The sequence below is a fragment of the Ambystoma mexicanum genome, chromosome 11, assembly GCF_040938575.1.
Source record: "Ambystoma mexicanum isolate Mex_15411 chromosome 11, UKY_AmexF1_1, whole genome shotgun sequence".
Taxonomy (NCBI): domain Eukaryota; kingdom Metazoa; phylum Chordata; class Amphibia; order Caudata; family Ambystomatidae; genus Ambystoma; species Ambystoma mexicanum.
This window is the reverse complement of record NC_090934.1, coordinates 351,926,639-351,951,873: the sequence shown is the minus strand read 5'-3', so window position 1 is coordinate 351,951,873 and position 25,235 is coordinate 351,926,639. Positions and strand designations below refer to the sequence as shown.

General features: G+C 41.5%; 1 protein-coding gene across 3 annotated transcripts in view; it reads right to left on the bottom strand.

Moving 5' to 3' along the window:
- Positions 1 to 25,235, bottom strand: part of THEMIS2 (thymocyte selection associated family member 2) — a 465,016-nt gene that overhangs the window by 230,027 nt on the left and 209,754 nt on the right. For all 3 annotated transcript variants that reach the window (XR_011279631.1, XM_069623060.1, XM_069623061.1), the window contains exon 3: positions 15,134 to 15,538. Coding sequence is in view for 2 of the 3 variants with exons in the window: in XM_069623060.1 (XP_069479161.1) it covers positions 15,134 to 15,538 (405 nt within the window). In the remaining variant the exon portion in view is untranslated. The remainder of the gene's footprint in view (positions 1 to 15,133; positions 15,539 to 25,235) is intronic.

The window sequence follows — 25,235 nt, the reverse complement described above, 5'->3', positions numbered from 1 at the left end:
TATCGCTTATTGCCTTATGTATGTTTAACTATGAATGAATAGCCGTATAAGTGCTCATTATTTTATAACTGCGTGTGTGGGCGTGAGTTATTGTTCCATCTACCTGCGTTCAAAGTATTTTCTCTGCTCTGCAAATGTACTGGTGATAAATAACTGTCTGTGCACTCTTGGCGAGCAATACATTTTTGGCGACGAGGATGGGATATTTGTGATGAATTGCTCCAAATATTAAAGAATCTGTTTGAACACAGATAGGCTTTGCTTACATTGCAAGCAAAAGTTTGTTTTCATTTGGCAGTGAGTGTCGGACTGTATTAATCTTTTTTTTGTGAGTGTGCATGCGACTGCAGAGTGGAAAGAAAAAAAAAAGAGCTTTTGCAAATTACTGTAATGATGGATAGTTTGATCAGGAAAAAGGGCGTCCCCGCTGGCGGTGAAGGTCCCGATGTGATGATCACAGGGTGGGCTAAAGACCCATATGATAAGCTGGCCCAGGTGTGGGCGTGTGGAGCTGGGCTGAGTGAAACATGGGACAATGTTTTGGGAGAAGCTGCTCCGTCAGAAGTAATGTTTTGTTTACAACAGATTTCAGTAGAGAGGGGAAAGGAATGTGCCGCGTTAGGCAGGCGGGGGTGGGTCCTCTTGCATGCCTACTGGAAAATACATCAAAAAAATGTAGAAATGAAAGAGCATATTTTGCAATTAGAAAAAGAGTTGGCTGGCAATCAGCAAATAGCGTTAATGCAGGAAATTCAGATGAACCTTTTTAAAGACAAGGCTGATAAATATCAGGCTGTGGCAGAGAGGGCAGCAGTTAGAGTAGCCCAGTACAGGTAAACCAAAGGAAAGTGGCAGCTGTATTCGCTACCGCAGGTGTGGATTGGGACCCTGATAAGTGGGATGGATACATTTTGGACTCAACAAGCCCAGAGAGCAGCTCGGCAAATGAGTCAGATTCCAAAGCAGAACTTAATCCAAAGACAGTAGCAGTGAAGCCGGTTAGAAGATGGCGTGCCGGACCCCACCCGCAGAATCCTGCAGTTGGGGTTGTGGATTTAACCACACTGGAAGATTACACCCAGCAGGAGGTTGGGAAATCATTACTCGTTTGAGGCAAAAGTCAGGAGAACCTTTACTGACATGGATGGTGAGATTGCTAGATGGGAGCGCCACAGGGTTGTTGGTAGATTCCACAGACTCACTGCACTTTTTTTGCCTTTGTCAACTGACACCAATGTACAGGAGGTCTTAAGGGCAGGGGCGCCCCCTGACGAAAATGGGCAAGCTTCACAGGTGTCTTTGTTGCACCTAGCAGCCCAGGCATGCAACCGCAAGTATCCCATTACCACAGATTGGACTAGCGGGGAAAAGAAGTGGTACACTTTGAAAGAGGCAATTCAAAAGGTCAGAGAGCATGCCATGAAGGAGGCAATTCATGTAGATGAACCAGGACACATGGGGGTTGTGCCGCTTTCAGTTTCAACCAGGAATATGGGGATCAGAACTGCTCCGCCCGCATACAAAAGTGTTATTATGACTTTGCTTGTAGGTATGACGGGCAAACCCACTGATGAAGTACTGGATGCCATCCAGCAATTGGCAGACTTAGGGGAGTGGGATAAGAGTGATAACAAGCCACGGGAGAGAGAGGGGCGTAGTGGGAGAACAACTGAAGGCAGAATGCAAGATAGTAGACACTCCCGAGTGTCCCGGAAAGACATGTTTTTGGCCCTGCTGAAAGATGGTGTGCCACGAGAAGAAATTGATGGCATTGAAACCAGAGTAATGTATAAACTGTACAAAAACAGGGGGCTTGCAGCCAAAGAGCTCTATAAACAGGTTAAGAAACAGGTGGTGACGAAGCCACAGAGGGACACCTCACCTTCTGCCCCTCCTGAGGAAGAACAGGAAGAAGGGTCTATGGGGATTCCTTCCCCGTACCAGCCAACATTTGCTGATTTAAGGAAGGTGGTGAGTGCGATGTTAGAGGCAGAGTCAGGTTACACTCATTAAAAATTTGACTAGGGACGGCCAAGCACCGGCAGCGTCCGCTCACATAAAAGTTGATAGGCGGCCCCATGTTAATGTTTAGATTTTTTGGGGGCCGGGAAATATGCAAGGGGTGCGAGCATTGATAGACACCGGGGCGGAGGCCTCTATGATTCATGGCAATCCAACATGATTCAAAGGCAGACACTTTACCATTACATGGCTAGGGGGGAAGGAGACCCTGCAGTACAAACAGAAGTGGATATGAAAATAGGCAATTTGACTAGGCAAAAATGCCAAGTGTTGATTGTCCCAATACCTGAGTACATAATTGGCTATGACATTCTAGAAGGATTGACTTGGGACTTGGAGGTAAAACGTATCAGTTTGGGGTGAGTGCATTGACCTGTATACCCATTACTGTAGGTAAATTGAAGATGCCCCCAGTGCGGGTGCCTGTGGCAACCAAGCGGGTAGCGATAAAACAATACTGCATTCCCGCGGGGCACAAGGAAATTTCAGACACCATCAAAGAGTACATAGAGGCGGGTGTGTTACGCCCTATTACTACCGTCGAACAACCCACTCTGGCCTGTCAAAATTAGGGGCCGGGTTTGGAGGATGACGGTGGATTACCGCGAGTTAAATAAACACACTCCCCCCTTGGTGCCTGCAATCCCAGATGCCATTACCTTGATTGAGAATGTCCAAAGGTTTGAGGGGACCTGGTATGCAGTGGTAGATTTAGCCAATGCATTTTTCTCTGTGCCAATTGCTGAAGAGTGCCAAGCTACAAAACCATTATATTAAAAAAAGACAGTCACAAGGACAGGAGTCAGTACACCTTCACAAGGTTACCTATGGGGTACATACATAGCCTGACTATCTGTCACCGGCTGGTGGCAGAGCACTTAGACAAGATACCGTGTAAACCTGACATACACATTTCTCACTACATTGATGATATTTTGATTCAGGGCAAGGATGAGCAAAGTGTGCAAAACCAGTTAGAAGTCATTATGGAAGGATTGAAGAAGGAAGGGTGGGAGATTAACCCAAACTACATTCAAGGCACAGCTGAGACAGTGATATTCCTAGGGATTCAGTGGCATAATGGGCTTCAAAAGATGGTGCTGAAGGCCCGACAGAAAATACTTGAGTTTAACACTCCAATGAACAAAAGGCAAGCTCAGCAGTTCATAGGGCTGTTTGGGTTTTGGAGACAGCACATTCCCCATTTAGGGAAAATACTGGCTCGCCTCTACAAAGTGACCCGAAAGAAATATGAGTTTCAGTGGGGGGAAGAGCAGCAAAAAGCATTTGATTTGGCAAAAGACACTGTGCAGCAGGTGCTTGATTTATGGCCATTGAAGGAAGGCGAAGTGCAGTTGAATGTGTCTGTACAAGACAATTACGCTAACTGGAGTGTGTGGCAGAAACAGGACAGGGAACGTGTGCCATTGGGGTTCTGGAGTTGTAAGTTGCCTGATGCTGGTAACTCATACACTCCGTTTGAGAAGCAGTTGCTGGCATGTTATTGGGCCCTGGTTGATACTGAGCAAATGACAGTGGGGCATGATGTGTTGATGAGGCCTGAAATCCCGATTATGCAATGGGTGCTGAGCTCTCCTAAAACACACAGAATAGGACACGCTCAAGAAGCCAGCATAATTGAATGGAAATGGTACATTCAAGACAGAGATAAATCAGGGAAAGGTAGGGTTGCAAAATTACATGAGCAAGTAGTCAACATACCACCCTCAGATTAGATACCACCGTAAGTGTCTGAGAAACGCGAGTCTCCCGTGAAATGGGGAGTACCTTATGGCGATCTGACGTAGAGCAGACAGAGCATGCCTGGTTTACAGATGGCTCGGCCCGATATGTGGGAACCGAGCGATACTGGAAAGCGGTGTCATACAATCCCAAGACTTAAAAGATTTTGACAATGTCAGGGAAAGGGAAGAGCAGTCAGTTTGCAGAACTTTATGCAGTTTACCAAGCTTTGAAACAAGAGACCACTGGTCAATGTCATTTGTACACGGATTCATGGTCAGTGGAGAATGGGTTGGCGGTGTGGCTGCCAACCTGGCAAAAGAATGGGTGGAAAATTCATTCAAAAGAGTTGTGGGGAAAAGAACTGTGGCAAGATATTGTAGAAATGTTATCACAAAGTGAAGTCACTGCGTATCATGTGCATGCACATTGTGTACAGATTCATTAGAACGTTGGTTTAATTCTGTTGCAGATGGACACACCAAGATTTCATCTGTGGATGCGGAGGCTCATGACGACAATTTGGAGGGTTTGGCCAAGTGGGCTCACCAGAAATGAAATTTTGCAATGTCCAGTGTGCCAACACCAACAGCATAGGCCTATCCCTCAGATTGTCCAGGGCACGTTGCGGAGAGGAAAATTACCAGGTCAAATTTGGCAGATTGATTACATCGGTCCTCTGCCAATCAGCAAAGGATGTCAGTATGCATGCACCATTGTGGATACATATTCTGGATATATGATGTTTTTGCCGTGCAAACATGCCACACAACTGAACACCATTAAGTTGTTGGATCAGATCACGTTGCATTACGGAGTGCCTTCGCAAATTCAAAGTGACAATGGGTCACACTTCAAAGGCAAATTAATTCAAGAATACTGTCAGGAAAAGAGTATTGAGTGGCTCTACCACGTGCCCTATCACCCCGAAGCGTCAGGATTAATTGAAAAGATCAATGGTTTGTTGAAAGAACAGCTGCGCAAATCTGGAGATGGCAGTTTAGCAGGCTGGCGTGATTGTGTGTTTGATGCAGTGTAAGTGCTAAACAATAGGCCTGTGAATAATCATGAAACTCCATTGTTGCGACTAATGACTCCTGCTTTAGAGATTCAACCCAACTCAGTTAGAGAGGCCCTATTGTCCTGGGAAATTACTCCGGGTTCTTTAGCTCCCTATCGGGCGACTCCATAGTCAGCAGGGGTAGACTTGCATTCTCATGAAGAAATTAGATTAGACCCGAGAGGGATTGTTGTGATTGATACAGGGATTGGGGTACAAATCCCTCCACAGCATATGGGATGGATTGCCCCTAGATCTGGCTTAGCATTGAAGGGAGTTCAAGTACTGGGAGGGGTCATTGACGCCGATTACCAAGGCGAGATCAAAGTTATCTTAATGAATAGTGGAGACCCAGTGTTACCAATTCATAAGGGTGATCGAGTGGCCCAATTGATTATTGTTCCTGTTAAGTTGTCCATGATCAAAAAGGGGGAGCCTCCCACAGTGTTAACTACTCGTGGGGATCGTGGTTTTGGCTCGTCAGACAGTGTGGTACTGGGTGCAAAGGTGTGGGTCGAAAGACCAAGTGGCCCACCGCTACCCGCAGATGAGGCAGTATGTGCCCACAGACAAATGTTACCTAAGAGAGTGATTCTCAACACTGATATCTCTTTCTGAGTTTGCCTTGTAGATCCTGTGTCTGGCTGGAGTAATTGTGGGACTAAATGGACCCAGTTTGGGAGAGTCAAATGGCATGCTGCTACCCGTGAGAAATGTCAGCGATCCATGGGACACTGATGATGACGAGCAATGATGTTCAAAAGCAGCCCTATGCCGATGCCGAAAAGCCAGCCAGACCAATGGATTTGTGGAGTGCAGCAAACACGTCAGGTGCAAACGCAAACAACGCTGATGCCAGCTATGCAACAGATGTCTTTAAGACGACGAAAATATTCCCCCGATGATTACCCAAACAGAGAATATGTGGACATATTTGGCACAACAGGTACTCAACATTACGCACTTTTGCCTTACTGATGTGCATCATGCAGAAGCTTTGCTGACTACTTGTTTAGTAGCGGTTCCGACACCAGTTCCGGTTCTAAAGCACATTTTCGGTGTCATGCACAATGATTCTTTGGTTCAAGATTCCGATATCAGACAAACCTTTTCAGTCTATGAGTACTGCAGATTTTGCCAAGAAACCGATCGCAGGTGGAGAAACTTGACACAAATCATAACCTACAATATAACTCAAGGCGATGTGTGTTATTTTACCGAGTGAAATTGGCAAATGCCAACAGCTGAATTTAACCAAACAGGAAAATCAAACTGTATTTGAGAAAAGGTTGTGTTCACGAGTTCCAAGCATATGTACCAGTGTGAAAAATACTATGTCTTGCAATCATACAGTGATAGCTGCCAGTCATCTAAATCATGTGAAACTTCCAGCAGGATGGCTCTTCTCATGTGGCAACATCACATACACTTCCATTACAGCTAACATTTCCGGAGGTCCATGTGCCTTAACTCGATTAGAGCTAATGATATTCCCTTTACACCCAGCAATGTCTCGAAGCAAAAGGTCAACTTTTGAATCTGTGGATCTATCCCCAGATTGTGATTCACATGTGCATTTGTTATCAGAGGCTGAGGTTCTAGCATTAGCCCTTTCATTAGTCAGAGTTTGGGGTTTAGCTGCTGGGAGTTACAAATCTTTAATTAAACTATCATGTTTAGTAGTAAAAGGACTTAATCACACTTCTCAAGCTTTAGAAGAGTTGCTCCTTGATAGCAAAGTTATTAGAAAAGCAACCTTGCAAAACAGGGCTTCTGTTGATTATCTCTTGCTGAAACATAATTTGGGTTGTAACGCGGTTGAAGGTATGTGTTGCTTTAATCTAAGTGACCATTCACGATCCATTGAAAGTCATATTAGAGGTTTCAGGTACCTCATTTCCCAAGTGTCTCAAGATCATACTGGGAATTGGTGGGATTGGTTATTTTCATGTATTCCTGATATTGGGGGTACACTGTGTTATGCCTTTGCTTGCATTTGTATTATATTAGCTATCATAATAGCTGGTTGTTGTTGTATTCAATGTATTCCCAACTTAGTTCTGATGTTTCGTCGGTTTCAAAGACCGGCTCCCCTACTATGGAAAGTAAATATCCATGGGTTGATTGTGATGCTTGAGCTAAAACATGGCACTTGTGCGCAGTGCATTCGGGGGCACTCAGAGCCATAATGGATATTTATTCCATGCCTCAGTGAAAGCTGCACTTGCTTTGCTAAAAACATGTTTTTAACGTTATTCATTGCTGAGCCTGGTATGCAGGCCTCAGCCAAGGACACGGCGCTGGGAAAGCGAGAATCCACAGGTGCTGGTTGGTACCAGACAAAAAAGGTTTGTTATGGCTAGCTATGCTTGCGCCAAGGTCTCAGGATGAATTATGGAATTGTTTTCCGTGGTGCTTTAGGAGAGGGAAGCGCTTTGCTCCTTGGGGTTACTGTCGGTTGGCCTGGCCGGCAGCCAATGGTCACTCATCAATGTGCAAGCGCTAATGCCAGAAGGTTCGAGAAATTGCCACCCCTTTTGAGGAGGGCATATATGCAGAGCTCTGGAAAGGTCAGGCGGAAAAAGCACAAAGACCTCAGTCGGAGGGGGGACGCCTTGCTCCGACATACCTGTGGGCTATTGTGCTCTCGGCCTGGCTGTTATCGGGGTCTTCCAGCCACTTCTGGCGAGATGAGGGATTCAGTTACGCCCATGGTGATGTATTCTTGCTAACTTTACTATCTTTTCTGTGATTTGTTTCTGTGTTATCGCTTATTGCCTTATGTATGTTTAACTATGAATAAATAGCCGTATAAGTGCTCATTATTTTATGATTATTTTATAACTGCGTGTGTGGGTGTGAGTTATTGTTCCATCTACCTGCGTTCAAAGTATTTGCTCTGCTCTGCAAATGTACTGGTGATAAATAACTGTCTGTGCACTCTTGGCGAGCAATACAGCCATTCATAGTTTAGTACCCTAGGGGTGGGTAGCAATGGACAAGAACCAATCGTAAATCCACCACACTGCAAAAATATTATTTATAGTTAGTTAATTGGGGATGGATCAGGCCAGCCACCTGACATGCAAGGGCCAGTAGAATAACATCTATAATGTCCTATATAGGTAATAGAATACTCAATAGCCAATCATTTTGCCCAATAGGTTTTCTGGAGAGGGGCCCAAGTTTTGACGAAGTGCTGACGCCATCTGGGAGTAAAACCAGCCTGCGAGTCGAGGAAGAGCGAGATGTGCATGAATATTTTATTTTCCTGTGCTGATCCCTGTTGGTTTTGTCTGTAATAAACCACAGTTTGAACTTGCCATTGACTGAGTCCTCAGTGTATCCTGGGGGAGGGTGTTAGGCCCTCCAAGTCCGCGAACTTCCAGTGTCCCTCTGGCATACCTGGGGGTTCATCACCAAACCTCATAGGCTGTCTTCCAAAAGATTGTTTGACTATAGGAGTTTGCCTATGGCGAGAGATTCGTCACTCATATCTCGGAATGTGCTCTTGAAAAACTGCCTTTTACCCATAGAGATTCTGCCCACTGTCACTGGGACAAAACACTACATTTCCTCTCTATAAAGTATCGATTCTGGCCATTGTCCCAGGGACAAAGTGCTACATTTCACCTGTTAGATTCTGGACATTGTTACACTCAGAGGATGGATGGGTAACATAATTCCTTTAGGGGAATTTTCATGTCCCAGGAACAAAGCATGGCCTATTAGCTGATATATGTTGGCTCTACTGATCCATAGAGGGATACATGATCTGATCCCTGTAGGAATGTTGGATTCTAGGAATTTGCTCTGGGACAAAACAACCATTCGCTTGTAGAAAGTAGGGATTCTGGGAATTCCTGTGTGTACATTAAGCCTGTCAATTGTAGAAAGACTGGAATTGAGGGATTCCCAGCCAGACAAAGAACTTACTAACTTTAAAAAAGAATGGGCAATAGGGAATCAGCATGAGAACAGAGATCCTGTCATTAAAATGTGGAACTGCTACAGTAAACACTATACAAGCAGAGGTTTTTGCTATGTTGGAAGAATGGATTCTGCTGATTAGCAAAGAGATGCAAGGCAGCCGCCTATAAGAAGGAACAGTTTTGGGTAGTGGCCCTGGATAGTTTACAAGTTACTTGAGGACAGGATGTGTTTTAGGGATTCATCATAGATAGAGAAATTGGTTGCCTGCAGGAAAGATGGACTCTGAGAATTAGACAGCAAGCAAGAACCTGTGAGGAATGAACTGGACATTGACTGTAAACTTGTTGTTCTCAAGACACCCTATGCAACCAACCATTGGAAGAGACAGACCAAGTGCCTCTGCAAAGTACCTCTAGCCTAACCATGGGTAGCGTATGCCAACCTCAAGGCGTATATCTTTCAGATGTCCTCGGGGTTACCCCCAATTACAGTGTAATTAAGAAATAAAATAATATGGATCAATAATGGCTTAATGGGAATCACTCTCCCAGAGATATAAAATATGTTACGAGACAACAACCTGTTCTGTATCTTCAGCCAAGGACAGACAAAATGTTAACCGTGGTAATGACAGGTTCTGGGGAGGCACCCAGTGATATAAAACAGGTTGTCTGTAGCAAAGCTGGGTTATATGAATTCACATGGATGAGGACACTGTTGACCCTAGAAAGGATGGGTTCATGCAGGGATGGAGAATTTTCCATCTGCAGAAAAAAAAGATGGGCATTTGAAGATTCAATCAGAGGAAAAAGAACCAGTCATGTGCAGAAAGGATGGTTTCTGGATTAAGCCTATGAAATAGCTTGGTGAGTTAAACTCTCGCTTCAGACATTTGTATTTAGCCTAGAGGGCACAGGTTTGACGCCCAGCATGGCCAACTTAGCCCTTTGCCAGTCTGAAGTATATAGATTGAGTACCTTTACAATGGCTAACAATAGCACTTATTATTACGTGGCTTAAAGGCAGGTTAACAACATCAGGAAGCACTAAAACATTATTTTTAATTTAATTGCTGAGAATGTTAAACATTATAGACTGATACAATTAGTACATAGGTGTGTGTGGCGTTATGAGTTCTGCCTTGACTGGGGCTGTGATCAGTTTAATGAGCCTTCGAGGCAGGGAGACTATGGGAGAAATACATGTGACGTGAAAACAAAGAAAATTGTATTGCAACATTAAAAAAACTAGGTCCTAACTACGCCTCCCTCATAATTGACAACAATAACATTACTGTGGCCAAGGTAGTTAAAACTCTTGGCTTCTATATAAACTCCACGCTCACCTTTGGTAAACAAATAAATGCTATGGCCTCAGTCACATCCTATACTTGCAAGCTAATCAGGGCAGCCAAGCCCTTCCTCTCACCCAATAACTGCATCACTTTAGCGAGAGCCCTAATCTTATCCAAATTGGATTATTGTAATGCCTTAAATATAGGCAGCAACAAATACATTACAGCCAAAATTCAGACTCTTCAAAACAATCCCCCGAGAGCTGCCTTAAGTCTTCCTAAAAATGCCCATATATCTGGCCTTAGGAGATCTGTTAATTGGCTTTCCACAAAAGATAAAATCCTCCTTAAAACTGCATCTTTGACACATAAATGCCTTAACCACGCAGCCCCACAATACCTCACAGCCAGATTCACTAGAGACAAACAGCTTCTCGCCCCCTAAGAAAAGCTAACTCTAACCTCCTATTAGTACCTAGATTTAAGCTCACTAAATCCGGTAGGAGTAGCTTCCCTGTTAAAGCAGCACAATATTGGAATCCCCTCCCCCCCGCCTTAAGGGAAGATCTACCCTACCTACAATTCAGATCTAGTCTCATTCACTGGCTAAAGGAACATGACGTCTGACCCTACCTCACCTGCATCCCTCCTAGTATCTATTGTATACACGAGACCTCACTGCTTTTATTATATTTATGTGCCTCACACTTATTCCTATTACTTACTGTATATACCTATTTGCCTTGCCTGTTTCATGCATACAGCATTGTAACCTTAGCTATACTTATTCCTGTCCACTACGTAACTTAAGCTTAACAACCTTCTTTATGCGTTAGCGCCCGAATACCTCTGGGTCTGGTGCGCAATATAAATAATAAAACAAACAAAACAAACAAAACAAACAAAAGTAGAAGATGGTCTAAAGAGAAGCCCCCAAACATTGTTTCCTTAAACACTTACCGAGTGGTAGGAAAACTCAGCTCAAGTAGTGCTTTGTAGGGTTTGAGTTTAGGACATGTTTCTTTCAACTCGAGGAGAGGTTTATGTGATGGATCAGCTCAGAAACATTTCTATGAATTTAACATGGACAAGTCCTGTAACACGGTAGGCCCCTGCGCAGATTGCTGTATGTTGAGTTTGTAAAGTAACAGTCAGCGGGCCCAAGAAATAAAAGCCAACTGTCGAGGCACAAGAAATAAAAGTCACTCCCAAGTCAAATGTGGACAGGAGAACGTTGAAAGGAAGACAAGCGGATCTCGACAATCTCATCATCATGACAGTATTATCACCAGGCCAGTACAGAACTCCAATGAAGGTTAAATGATGTGTGTGTCAGTGGCATAACACATAATTAGGCGCACCTTGTGAGCCATGCTGATACCCCCAAGCTTTTTGAAGAAGCATATTCTGTGACACAGACTCCCAGGTAGGCCTCCCAGGTAGACCTGAGCTATCATACATGCATAATGCACATGATGAACATGCTGCAACATGGTGTGTGGTGCACTGTACAACATGAAAGAAGGAAGTAATTCGTTTTCCACAAACCTTACATCTTTCACCTAGCACATAAACAAGGTGGGGGGGCAGAGTCTGGCCGTGGCACCCAAACATACGGTTCCATGTAATAATGTCGCCACAAAAATATCGCCATGCAAAAATATCGCCGAAAAATTGTCGTTTTTTGTGGCGACATTATTGCATGGAACATGCGGGGGACACCCCCGGAACCCCCATGTGTACATTTTTTTGTAAAATTTTTTTTTTGCCCCTATCGCCACATATATGGTCACCCAAATAATATTGCCACAACATTTTCCCGGCGATATTATTTACGGCGACCATATATGTGGCGATATTAATACCTGATACCAAACATACTAGTCACCACTGTGTGCAGCTAGTAACATTGTTATGTGTGTACCAGTGGCAGAGGCAGATTTTGATGCCGGGGGAGGGTGGGCAGCTCCTGAAGGGGCACTGGCATTGAAAACGATTAAATGTTTCTGGCAGCAGGTGAATATTTTGAATGTATTGAAATTAACATCTTTCACAAGTGTGAGCAAGTGAGCATAGCTCTGGAGCCCTAAGTAATGTAGGGCGGTTTGGGGTGGTTGCCCCAAGAGAAAATGTTTAAATTATGACCTAAAATGGTGCATATTACAGCAGTATTTTGGAGAGAAAATGGGTAAAGGGCCGTACAATTTACAGTTGGTTCTCTAGAGGAACACAGGAACAAATCCAGCAGATGCAAAATTGTGGATGGTGCTCTAACAACAGGAAAGTGGCCTTAAGAGTGACAGATATTGTCTAAAAGAGGGGGAGGCCTCATGCCCCAAATGATGTCAGATGTTTTTGTTTGCCTACACTCTGCTTATAGTAAATAGCTGTTTGAGGAACAGCAGGAATGAGGAAGAAGAAATGTGTTTACCCTTCTGTCTCCTACTCCACCTGCAAACGATTTGTTAACTTCTCCAGTGCAGTTTAACAAGTGTAAGGCTGGTGGAAACCTTTTACTCCTCATTTTTACACATATTTTAAAATGTGCCCCATTGACTAAATCACCCAAATTCTGTACATGAATCATCCATGAGAAAGGGGAGGGCAACATATAGCACCTGGCTGCTTTGCATATAATCAAAGAATATTTTTCTGATTGAATCTGAAACACCTCTGAACATGTAATTGGGCTAGGTGCTCATTTACTTTGTCACAACACTCACCCTAGCAGTAAAGGTTTGCAAACCATGAGACGTATAGGGCCTGATTTACAAAGCACTTTTGAATGGGACATTCTCATTGAAAAACGCTTTTGTAAATCAGGCCCATGGCCTTATTTAAACTGCCATAACTTTTGGGTGTGGTGTTTGGACTGCCCAGCTGGGGCAGTGGAATCCTTTTCAGAGCTTGTAAATTGGTTGACTCCACAACCCTGGTGAGGGGGAAGGGAGGGTAAAAGGTCATAGTTAATATTTTGAGGGAGTTAGGACACCCTTCACTGCGCTGGTAGTTGCTCCCATGTGAACATTCCATTCAGTTAGTATTTCCAATGATGTCTATTGAGTCATGTCTGTGCACCCAACCCTGACCAACCTTGGTAGAAAATCATTTTTTCTTTTGCAAATTCAATTCAATCACTTTTCAATTCAATCCCTGCACTGGTCACCTGGCTACCCTCTGATTACGGGCCCAGGTCCCCTCTCCCGCCAGTTGCATGCCTGCACTGCCTGCCGGGCAACACCTACACTTGGGGACTGTTTCTGTATCCCAACAGTCCCTACCAGCTCTTGACACTTGATGTCTGCACTTACCCCTGCAACTGCCACAAGCTGGCTGAACTTTTTACCTATTGTTCTTATTATTTTATTTATTTTACTGCTTATCCTACGTATTGCACTGCCCCTTCCTCCCTTCCCCCGGAACTTTTCCCTTTCCCCCCTCACCTGCGCAATCTCAATGTCACCTAGCCTAGTAAGATTGTTGTCTTTTTCTTCCCTCTGTTCCCCCACCCTTGCCTCGTCACGCCTTGAAACACTTGTGTATAGGCGCGTTATAAATGCCATATCATATCCTATCATATTATTGTGCCAAACCACCTTACTCTCTAGTGCTTTCAGTGCTCTCAAGTACTTTCACTGATATCGCTTTTGAGTTCTGTTCCCTCGCAAATCCCTGGCATGCATACCTTTTTCATGGTGTCTATTTTCCTCCCAAGTTCAGTTCAATTCTTTTTCTAAATAATATCCCAGACTTACTTATTTTCGGGAATATTGTTAGATGCCAGACCTTATAGTGTCCTCCCTCATTACTTGCAAAGATTCCCTGGGCAATAATGGTGCACGCAATTCCTCCGCCTGTGCCTTAATCTCTTCCCCACTAAAGAGATTTACAGGAGGAAGGGAGGGCTTGGAACGTAGTGTAAGAATATGTAGATATTGTAAAGAAGAGGGAAACATTGAAACTATTCATCATTTGTTAATGCCGTGCCTTAACCCAACGTCGTCTCCTATATTTTAATCAGCTGACTAAAGATCATAATCTTTTATCGGAGGGTTGGTGTGGCAATACATCACTCAAAAATCTAACAGATGGAGGCTTGCTACGCTGTGGTTCTTAAAAGAATTGTTTGCACGAGGGAGTGATGAGTAAGACGTTATGAGTTTTTATTTTCTCTGTATTGGTTTGAAGGGGCTTAAACAAAGGTTATAATAATGTGTTAAATGATGAACTGATTAGTTTTCATAGAATGATCATAATGAATTTGATGTATAATGTGTATGTATTTCTATTTAATTTTAATGTATATGAGTGTTGGAATATTGTTGTATTTGTTTTGGTCTTCTGTGAAAAGTTCATTGTGAACTAGATCACTAATAAATACAAATATAAAAATATCCCCGACTGGCATACCGTCAAAGAACCCGTCCCTGCCTATCTGGATGAAAAGTTCTCACTTTTCAAGTAAATACAATTGGGGTTCCTATAAAAACTTCTCTCTCTCGTTGTGTAGTGTCAGACAACTGGCACAACCGTCATGACTATTTGGTGAAAAAAGTCGCCTTTCCTCTACCAAATTAAAACCAGACAGTGCTCTTCTATTACTTTCTCATTTTCTTTGTCTCACAATCTTTCTCATATATTTTCTTTATGTTTTTTTAGTTACGGTTCTAAAAATGAAACTAAAAATATCAAAAATTAAATTACCTTATCTTTGTCCCTTTGTCTCCGAAACCTCTCCTAAAAACATTCCATTATCAGACTATGTTCTTCATACTGCTGAGAAACTGTTTCAGTTTCTACATGTTAGATCCTAACAAACATTTTGTTAAACTCCCTAATTGAACAAATTGCAAATCTCCCAAGATGTTACGTCTTTCTTAGTTTGGCCAAATAGATTTGCCAGTTAATAGTCACAACCTTGTCCTGTTTAACAAGGAAAATAGGATTTCATAAACCAAATGTTTGGGTAAATGTGCCCTAGTAAACAGATTGACTTTTTAATTGGGTAAGTTGAATGTAACTATTATTTTTCATTACAGTATTTAATAGTTGTACAGTATCTTCTACAAAATTATACTTACACTGCATTATAGCTTGCACTTCATAGACTGGAGTGAGTACGAAAGAATGTCTGCTTACTATGCTGCATGTTAGCCTTTGCTTCAGTAATACTGTGGACTGCAGTATTTCACTAAGCGAGTAGACCTTCTGCTCCTCCTCACATTCATAAAACTCTCCTTTAAGAGTTAATGGAATCTTGATGCAGACATTCCCATACTCCTCTCTTGTGATACACTTTGCATACTTGCAATCGCTGGAAAGTCCTCTCCAAAGGATGGGCTCAAGTGCTTTGATCAAATGTTTGTTAAACATTAAATCAACTTTTGAAGCAAAGCTGAATGATTGACGGTCTTTGCAATTAGTGAACTTATTGCCAATTTCTTCGATTGATGAATAAACCATGTCTGGGATGAGTCCAAAATGACCTGCAAAACATAAGTGGCATGCGCATCAATGTATTAAATTGTAAGACTACACTTCGTGAAAGCAAATGTGTAATCTCTTCTGCTGAACAATTGAGGACGTGTTGCATTGAAAGAATTCACACTGGTTGTCGACTCACATGTATTGATTGGCAAATCCTGTAAATTCAAATTCCCAAATTTTTCAAAAACTTGGAGTTATTCTTTGGAGGCAGTATAATAATATTCATCAAGATATTCTGTAATTTCTTTTTCAATGGACTTTTGATTTCATGTATTTTAACTGATAATAATCCACACTTTAAGCATTCTTTGTTATTTGCATCAACTTCACAAATCTTCATATGGTAATATGCTCTACATTTTTCACTGTGATAACCTTCATCATGAACTCTACAAAATATAAATACTATTCCCTCTATTACATATATAATGCAACACTGCGCAATCCTCATAAGTAATTAAATCAACATTCACTGAAAAGCTTGAAGGTACAAACATTTACAACATGGCTGTTTATAATGTTCACAAATTGAACTGTGTAATATAAATATCGAACAAATACTAAAAATCTAGTTTGAAATGTAATTTTCTTTATATGTTTCCATCATTACTATCACAGTTGTTATTTTGAAAGAACAAAATGTAATGTATGAATTTTGTAAATAAAAACCAACAATACCTCATCATTATTATTCATCAGTTGGTGCATACATACAAAGGCCATTTTGTTTATCTCCTGTTTTCATTGTACTGAGTATCATTATACATTTAGGGTTCAGACAAAATGTAATAAGTCATGTTCCTCATTGAGTTATGTGGGACTGAGAGTTTCAGAAAATTCAATGTAGATTATTTCCATCTGCCATTTGTACAGATTTTATTTATGGTCACAGGCATGGACTACTTGTAAAATTTGAAAGTGCATCTGATCAATATTGTGCTCCTTTTCCCAATAAAGTTCTTACCACCCCAATCTTAGATTTTAAATGTTGTTATTTAAGTTTGATTCCTGTTTGTTCCAACATACTTTCACATTTTGAATGTTTTACCACCATAATGACACCCAAAGGGGCATGTTACGGCATATATAACAACCTTGGTTTCACATGTAGCAAAGTCACAGTGAATAAAAAACATTTCCATTAAAAAACACATTTTATTTCATGAACACAAATGTATAATGACATTTTTGCAGTTAGTGCCAGTTTTGTTAAAGAGTAAGGCTAGAACATTTTGAAAATAGTTTCTTTTATCTTTGGCCTGGGTGCAAAAGATTACAATTTAGTTTGTTGACTATTTGTATCTGATTACTTTGTCATAAGTAGATTATATCATGTACTACCTCTCTTTTTCTAAAATAAGAAAAATGTTTTAAACATGGATCCTTATTACAAGTTTCTGACAGTAAGGAATCTGGGTATCCTCAATATTGAAATGTAGACATCATTCTTTCCTCTTGTTTTACCAATCCTTAATCTCATGATTCTAGTCTCCTAATTCTTTATAGTTAGCTGCACAGAAGCATTTTAATATGGTGATGTGGGTAAAAATGGACAAAATGCAACAAACTATTACGATCAGTAAGGTTTTGATATGCATTCAAGGTGAAAGTATTTTCTTGAATTGTTTAGAGAGTATTCAGAAAATGTACTGGAGGTTGTCCAATTTCTTATGTACATTTGATTTGGTCATATAACGTGTTGAGATCATCAATAAACTGTCTAAATTTGAATGCCCCAATTCAGAGACTATCTTGAGTCTCAGCTCATTTTGGACACTTTCCAATCAGGCTTTTACCTTCTTATGGGTCTTGAGGCTGTTCTGGTGGCTGTTATTGACAATCTCTCTCTGATTCTTGATCAGGGTGGAGTCAGTGTTCTTATATTACTTTACCTCTCTGCAGCATTTGACATTCTATTCTATGTCAATGCCTTGGGATATCAGAACTGGTGGATCTGTCTTGGAATGGTTTCATCCAGAAGTGCGTGGGAAGTGCTGTGGCTGTTTGGCTGGGACCGCTGTGGAACGCTGCCTCCCTCAAACTTTTTCTCTTCCTTGCTTTGGGCCGTGTAGTGAAGCCGTCGGCAAGAGGAAGCGTGAGCTCCACCCACTGACCCGCCCATCTGCAGCTCGCCTTTCCTACATTTACTCCGGTACCCGCGCATCTCACACGCGCATCCATAAGTGCGTGGGAAGGTCTGTGGCTGTTTGGCTGGGACCGCTGTGGAACGCTGCCTCCCTCGAACGTTTTCTCTTCCTTGCTTTGGGCCGTGTAGTGAAGCCGTCGGCAAGAGGAAGCGTGAGGTGTGTGGAAACACCTATGTAAATATTGTTTTGATCTCTTAGCAAGATCTGCTGGACTTGCTGGACTTGTGCTGGACTTGTGCACGTATTTACTGTGCTTATCTTTTTTGAATTGCGCGCCAACCCCTGTTTCTTTTTTCCCCCTCAGCTCCGCCCACTGACCCGCCCATCTGCAGCTCGCCTTTCCTACATTTACTCCGGTGCCCGCGCATCTCGCACACGCATCCGGAAGTGCGTGGGAAGTGCTGTGGCTGTTTGGCTGTTCGGCGGAGCGGAGGAGAGGGGGTGCTCTCACTGTATATCGGAAATTCTAGGGAGGTATTGGTGTTGCACGACTAGCACGACGCACAGATTGTGTGCATGTACTTTTTTTTCCTAGTTTCACAATCGACTGTAGGGAGTGTTTGTACGAATGCAAAATGGTCTTTACAATTGATGGTAGAGCGTGTGTATGCTGATACAAATCCGGATACCTGGCATAGATAAATTCCATCAATAATTGAAAATTAACCAGCAGAGTCCAGACCCTTTTCCATTATGGCAACGGGTCTGAGGAGTTTGAAGAAACTCCAGGACCCACAATGCCTCATGGAGATAAGCCATACAAATGGGGCGTGCATGTCCTCTACCATGGATGACGATATGCTGCCACCATATTTGCATAATGAGGTGGTTGATGAAGTTGATAAAAATCACTCAGACATATCATCTGAGCACAAAGAGAGGATCCTAAATGAAATGGGAATAATACCAAAAAACCTGGCAAAACGGCACAGGTACACAACTCCTCTACTAGCCATGTTAAATATGACTCCACACTCAAATTTGCCGTGAAAGATCTTAATAACATCTTACACTTGGATGAGTCATATGATGATCCAGATGCTGAACGTAAGATACAGATGAATAATGTAGCTTCTAATGTATCAATGAAAGGACCAAAGGGCAATGTAATTGATTGTTCTATGATGGGTCCAACCATTGAAGCTGAACTTGGGAAAAGGGTACGGCTTTTGCTTGGCCCTTCGACCCCAGTGAATTCCAGAATTATGGGTCGTGAAGACGTTTTTATGCTTAGCAACCCACCAACAAAAAAAGCCAAGATAATACTCCCTTATCTGAAATCACAGGATGTTGTTAATACAATGGTACAATGGGAACCTGATCTGGCTTCAGACTTCCTTCCAGAAAACCCCGAAATGAGTTCCTCAAAAAAGAATAGTCCTAAATCTGTCATTGATGCTCGAATGAACCATGATTTACAGGCGTTCCAATCGACATTAAATGATAAAGATAAGGAGTTCTCGTCCCCTGTGGTGCAATCAGGTATATTGGAAGAGCGATCACTAATTTCTGATTTTCCTGTAATAGCAAGAATCTTAGACCTACTCGATAAAGGGCATGAACGGACACACTGTGAGATAGGCCTTTTGAGAAGTATGATAGAAGAACTTGTGAATAAAACTAACCGAATTGAGGGACTATTATTCACATGTGATGCAGTCGCCACCCTAACAGGGAAATCTCGCTCGGGGACAACCTGGGCGGATAAAACAACTCAATTCGATTATGAGCCTGACTTATCGGGTAGAGATAAGAGATCCTTTGCAGAGGTTACCACCGCGAAAGTGATGCAAACTATATATTGCCAGTCGGACTCCTTGCCCCAGAATGAGGTGGGAGTCATAAATATGGCTACTTCAATGCAAAAAATGAAATATGATCTGAATGAATTAAAAGATCTGCTTGGGTCCATAAAACATATGGGGGCTAAAGTCTGTCTTGTTCAGGTACCACCTAATAATGAGAGTCCTGATAGTCCCTCTCCTTTGATGGACTTAATTGATCTTACTGATGACTGTGCTGAGAGAGAAGGCTCTCAAGCACAGGATGTAAGAGTGGTCGACGACCAAGAGAAATCCATAGTTGTACTTACAAGAAGAGAAAAAAGATTAGCTATGAGAGCTCAAAAAAGAAGGGCTAAAGCTAATGCCACAAAAAAAAAAAATACTGAATGAAATTACAAAATCTAACTTGGACCGATCCTCGCAGGAAGCTATGGGAATCCATAGCGAGGAGGGGGTCATTGATCTATCACAACTAAATGAGGAATCGAGAGTGCATTTGGATCATAAACCTGATGATATGGCTGGGGTAGTAAAGAGCCAAAACAATTCCAGTTTAACCGCTAAGAAGGCAAAGGTTCCTGATATAAGCATCACTAATAAAAACTCTAAAAAAAAATTATTACAGGCTTCTGATATGACGACTGCTACCTTGCAATCCTCACTCTCACAATTCTATCCTATGACTCACAAAACCACTTCAGTGAATAAAAAAAAGAAGATCTCTAATGAGAATTTGCCAAATAAGCAGTCCTTAAATTCACAGTATGAGTTGGATGAACCATGGATGATGGCATTCTTGGGTAAAGATGAACAACATGTGGAACTTGGTACACATATAATTCTGCCCAGTTCTAATAATAAAGTGATCCCAAGTACTGCAGAAGTTACAAATATTGTTAACCCGCCTGTGGTGGTAGGGGAAGTGTTGCATAAATCAACTACTGACCTGGTGCCTACAGAAGGGAGGGTACCTGATACTCAAAGTGTTGATTTGAATATAAGGGAAAATAGGGAAGCTTCAATCAGTCCTGAAATGCCACTCATCCTGGGATGGGAAAGCGACCCGAAAATTAATGGTAAAATCAACCTAAATCGCTCCTCCTTGCTAAAAGCATTGCATTCTATTCCATCGTTAAGAACACTCTGTTCGGATGATATTGATTGGGTGACAATAACCCCATGCCATAATAATAGAATGAGTTGTGGATTTCACTCATTGTTGATTATGAAATTGGTATGGGAGCAGAGGGAAAACTTTATGTACGTTGGTTTACTACCCTGTCTGTTTCAAACTGATTTGGAAGCTAAAACTTTTCTCGAAATGCCACTAATGAAGGTTGCTAAATGACCAAGTAAATGGGGTAACTGGTGCAACAATGTTTTCTAATGACGATATGATCAAACAATTAATGGCATTGACAGCTGCTCTGAATGGTTTGAATGGTCTGAACAGTACTCTATCCAATGCTGTTTCTAAAATAACTATGCTACCCCCCTAATCAACCCTGTAAGGAGTTTAATATACTATGCCGCTCTTGGAACAGCTGTGGTCTGGCAAATTGTTTTAGATGGTGGGACACAGCGAAAGATATTTGTCATTTGGATGTAATTTTGTTACAAGAGACAATGCATATGTCGCATTTTAATGTTGAAGGCTTTGTATGTCATTCTCAGTGTGCCAAAAGAGGGGAGTTGGGGAGGCCTTCAGGAGGTTTGGCCATCCTTATTAATAATTCCTGTAAGCTTAATTCTAAAATGGTATTCAATGATGATGCTGTGATTGCTGTTGAGTTATCATCTTCCTCGAATCATGTGAACCCAATTCTGATTTTATGTGTGTATTGGAATAGGGTTACTACTACCTACAATGAGTTGGAGGGTATAATTGACACAATCTTAGAAGATGCGTTTGGTAGACATGCGAATATTGGTGTTTTAGCGGGAGGAGACTTTAACTCTTCTTGTTTATATAAAGGACAAAAAGTTGGAAACAAACTGTCATCTTCTGCCCCAACCATTAGGCATGGGAAAAAATGGGTTACATTTTTCCTGAACTGGGACATGCAGGTGCTTGAAGTTGATGATCAAATATCTCCGTATACCTGGTCTCGAGGAGGGTTATTCTCTCACATTGATCATTTTTTTCTGTCTATGGCATTGTATAAACTGTGTGACCCGATCACAATTGAAAATTTGGGTTTTGGAGACCATTGTGCAATTTCCATTAAACTTGAATTTGGGGAATGGGGTTATGCTATCTGTCCCGCCCTCACTCTTGTGGATACGGACAGACCAGGTCTGTCAGTTAGATGGTCTCAATCAACGTGCAATCAGCTTACCTGGCGGATGAAAAATGATCCGACAATTATGGACAATTTGTCCTGTGAAAACATGGACGCACCCTCTATGGATGCACTTCTAACTAAGCAAACTAACTTTCACTTACTCGCTTTAGCTAAGCAGATGGTTTTTGTCAGTTCTAACCAAATACATAAGCACAAATGTAATATCGAGATATTCAATTTAAAGAAAATAAAAAATGCAAAGCTTAGACATCTTGCCAAAACGGTTACTGACAGGGACTCTTATTGGGTCGCAAAAACCAGAATTTTGCAGACGTACAAAAACTCACTGAAGAGTCTCAAATTAACCCAGTACCTAACAGACAATCAAAATATGATGTACCATCTGTTAAAATGTGATACACGTAACATTTGAGCTGTATTAAGATCTATCAATCATGAAAAGACTGCTCTTAAGGAAAATGCTAATGCAGGATTTGTATGGGTGGATCATTTTAAGTCCAAATTTACCCTACCTACTGATATTGCCAAAAAAAAATACTTCCTCCCACAATTGTTTGGTTGACCACTACTCCCTGGTCACTTAATGATGTTGAAAGGGCAATTACGAAATTAAATCCATCGCGAGTGCTTGGCCCGGACGCATGCCTATTTAAATCTGACACAAAGTTCTGGGCTAGTATTATGAAACACCGAATTGATATGATATTTGCCACTCAAACTTTACCTCGATCTTGGTGTGCCGCTACAATAATTCCAATCTATAAACAGGGCCCCATTAATGACCCAAATAATTTTAGACCAATAGCTCTTACGGATGTTTCCTCGAAAGTATTTTGTCATCTTATTCTAGAGGAACTCCTGGAGTATATGAGTGTCAATGCTACCCTATCAAGATATCAAACTGGGTTTCGTCGCTCAATGGGATGTTCCCTAAATGCTACAATTATATCACACATTCAATGGAACACCAAACATAATCACACGGGTGCAGTTTATATGGCTTCTCTCGACCTGAGTTCAGCATTTGACACAGTGGTGAGGGAACTATTGTGGAAGAAAATGCTGGACATGGGTTTTCCCTCGTACTTCGTATCTCTTATTGCCCTCTTGCATACTTTGACCTATTATAAGGTCAGATTAAATAGAAAAGGGGCTACCACAGAGGAAATACCAACTGCCATTGGTCTAAAACAAGGCTGCACTCTTGCAGCGGTATTATTTAATTTATATATCTGCGATATCGAGGACTGTTGGAAAGATGTCATTAATTTCCCTGTGAACCTGGGGGTGTTGAAGCTCAATTACATGGGCTTTGCTGATGACCTATTAATATTCGATAAAACTCCCTTTGGTCTTCAAAATAAACTGACTTCCTTTTCATTTTATGCATCTGAGAACAATCTAAAAGTGAATCAGTCTAAATCCAACATACTTGTTTTTACAGACGGGAAAAAAAAGCATTCAGATTTAATTGGTTTATGGATGGTGTTCCTATTGAATTAGTAAAATCAGTCAAATATCTTGGTTACACCTTGTCCGACATGTACTCACTCCAATGGTGGAAAATGAAACTGCATGAAAAAGTTAGGCCCTTAATCTCCCAGATGAAAATCATCATGAGAAAATATTGTGGTTTTTCTATATTACCTGTTCTGCAATTTTATTTACTTAAAGTGGAACCATGCATTTTGTATTTTCTGGATATATGTCTCTATGAAATTGAAGATGTTCTCGATTCCCTACAAGGTGGTATATGGAAGCAAATATTGGGTCTGGCTACCTCGATCCCTAATGACATCATAAGACATGAAATAGGACTTCTTCCTTTATCCATGAAATGGCACTGGCGGATGCTTAATAACTATGCTAAATGCCTAAAGCCACCCGCTAATAGTCTTAACGAAAACTTAAACAAACTGATACTGCTTAAACAACCAGAGTCCATATTGGCATTTGTTGAAAAAATGAAGGATATCATGCTCGATACACTGATCCCAGAGGATCATCTAATTCTGGGTTTACCTAGTTGCAAAAGGAGAATGCAGCTATATAATTGGTGTTGTCAATCGGACAGAATAAGCAGGTATAGCACATATCATATCACATATCAGGAATATGCTCAGATTAGAAAACAATGGGGTACTTTTCCGAGCTATCTTATACAATTTCCATCAGTTTCAGGTAGAAACCTATATCTCCGTTTTAGATTAAATCAATTTCCCACCAATGAAAGATTAGCCCAATGGGGAAGGTGTAAAGAATCATCAAAACTAGGTGTTGTAGATTCTGTCAGAAGGTCTCTGTGATTGAATCTATACAGCATCTTGTTGTTTTCTGTGATCACTTTGAGACACTGAGACTTCATACTCTTGGATCCTACTTTGATCCATCTTCATTGTTAGCAAGAATGACCCTCTGGTCCAGGTGTATGATAGGTAATAGTAACAAAATGACAATGAATTTGACTATTTTATTATGTGAAATTGATAAGAAATTGAGAGATATGAATCTTCTATGCTCATAGCGTAACATTTTTAAAATACTAAGGACAAGTGCTCTATAAGGCTTGTCATGGCTACGTCTAATATAGCTAAAAATGAAATGTGAAATATCTCATATGAATTGTAGTGGAAGAATTGTTTATTTCTCAAAAGGAAATGTTTTAGAAACATGTTTTTAATATGATTGTAAATATGTACTCAAAATGTCTTTCTTTTCTTTTGTATAAACTGTTGTTTTGTTTTATAAATTGTAAAGGTTTGTAATGTTACCAAATACAATAAACAAAAATAGTTTCAGTCTTTTTTATCTGATAGAACCCAGTCCTTGTCCTTTCTTCCTTTTGCTTCTGCCCCAGTTACACTTACCTGTGGCATCCCTCAGGGCTCCGCTATCTTACCACTTTTGTTTAATATCTATATGCTCCCATTGGCCAAACTCATTCATGCTCATGGCGGTAATTTATTTGCCTATGCTGATGACACGCAAATTATTTTCCTAGTTGATCAGGAACAAATTGCAGCGGCTGCTTGTTTGAAAAACCACTTGTCTGACATTGGAATCTGGATGCGTAGAAATTGGCTCAGGCTCAATGCAGACAAAACAGAAGTGATGGTACTGAGAGCTCATCCCTGGGGGGTTCTTCCTGGTCTACAGCCTTCGGGCCTTCTGCCTTGGGCTCGCTTCCAACTCCTGTGGCAATGGTAAAAAATGTGGGTGTTACCATTGCTGCATCCCTTTCTGTCGGTCCTGCAATTAGGAAGGTTTTCCCTTTTGTGCCTGCTGAACTCTGTGGCTTAGTGGTTTCCACCTTTGTCATGGGGAACCTTGAGTTTTGTAATGTGACCCTCTTTGCTCAGCCTAAAACCCTTCTACACCATTTGCAGGTTGTGCAGAATAAGGCTGCTCGTCTGGCTATGGGATTGTCTAAATGTGCTAGGAACTCTAAGGTGCTTCCAA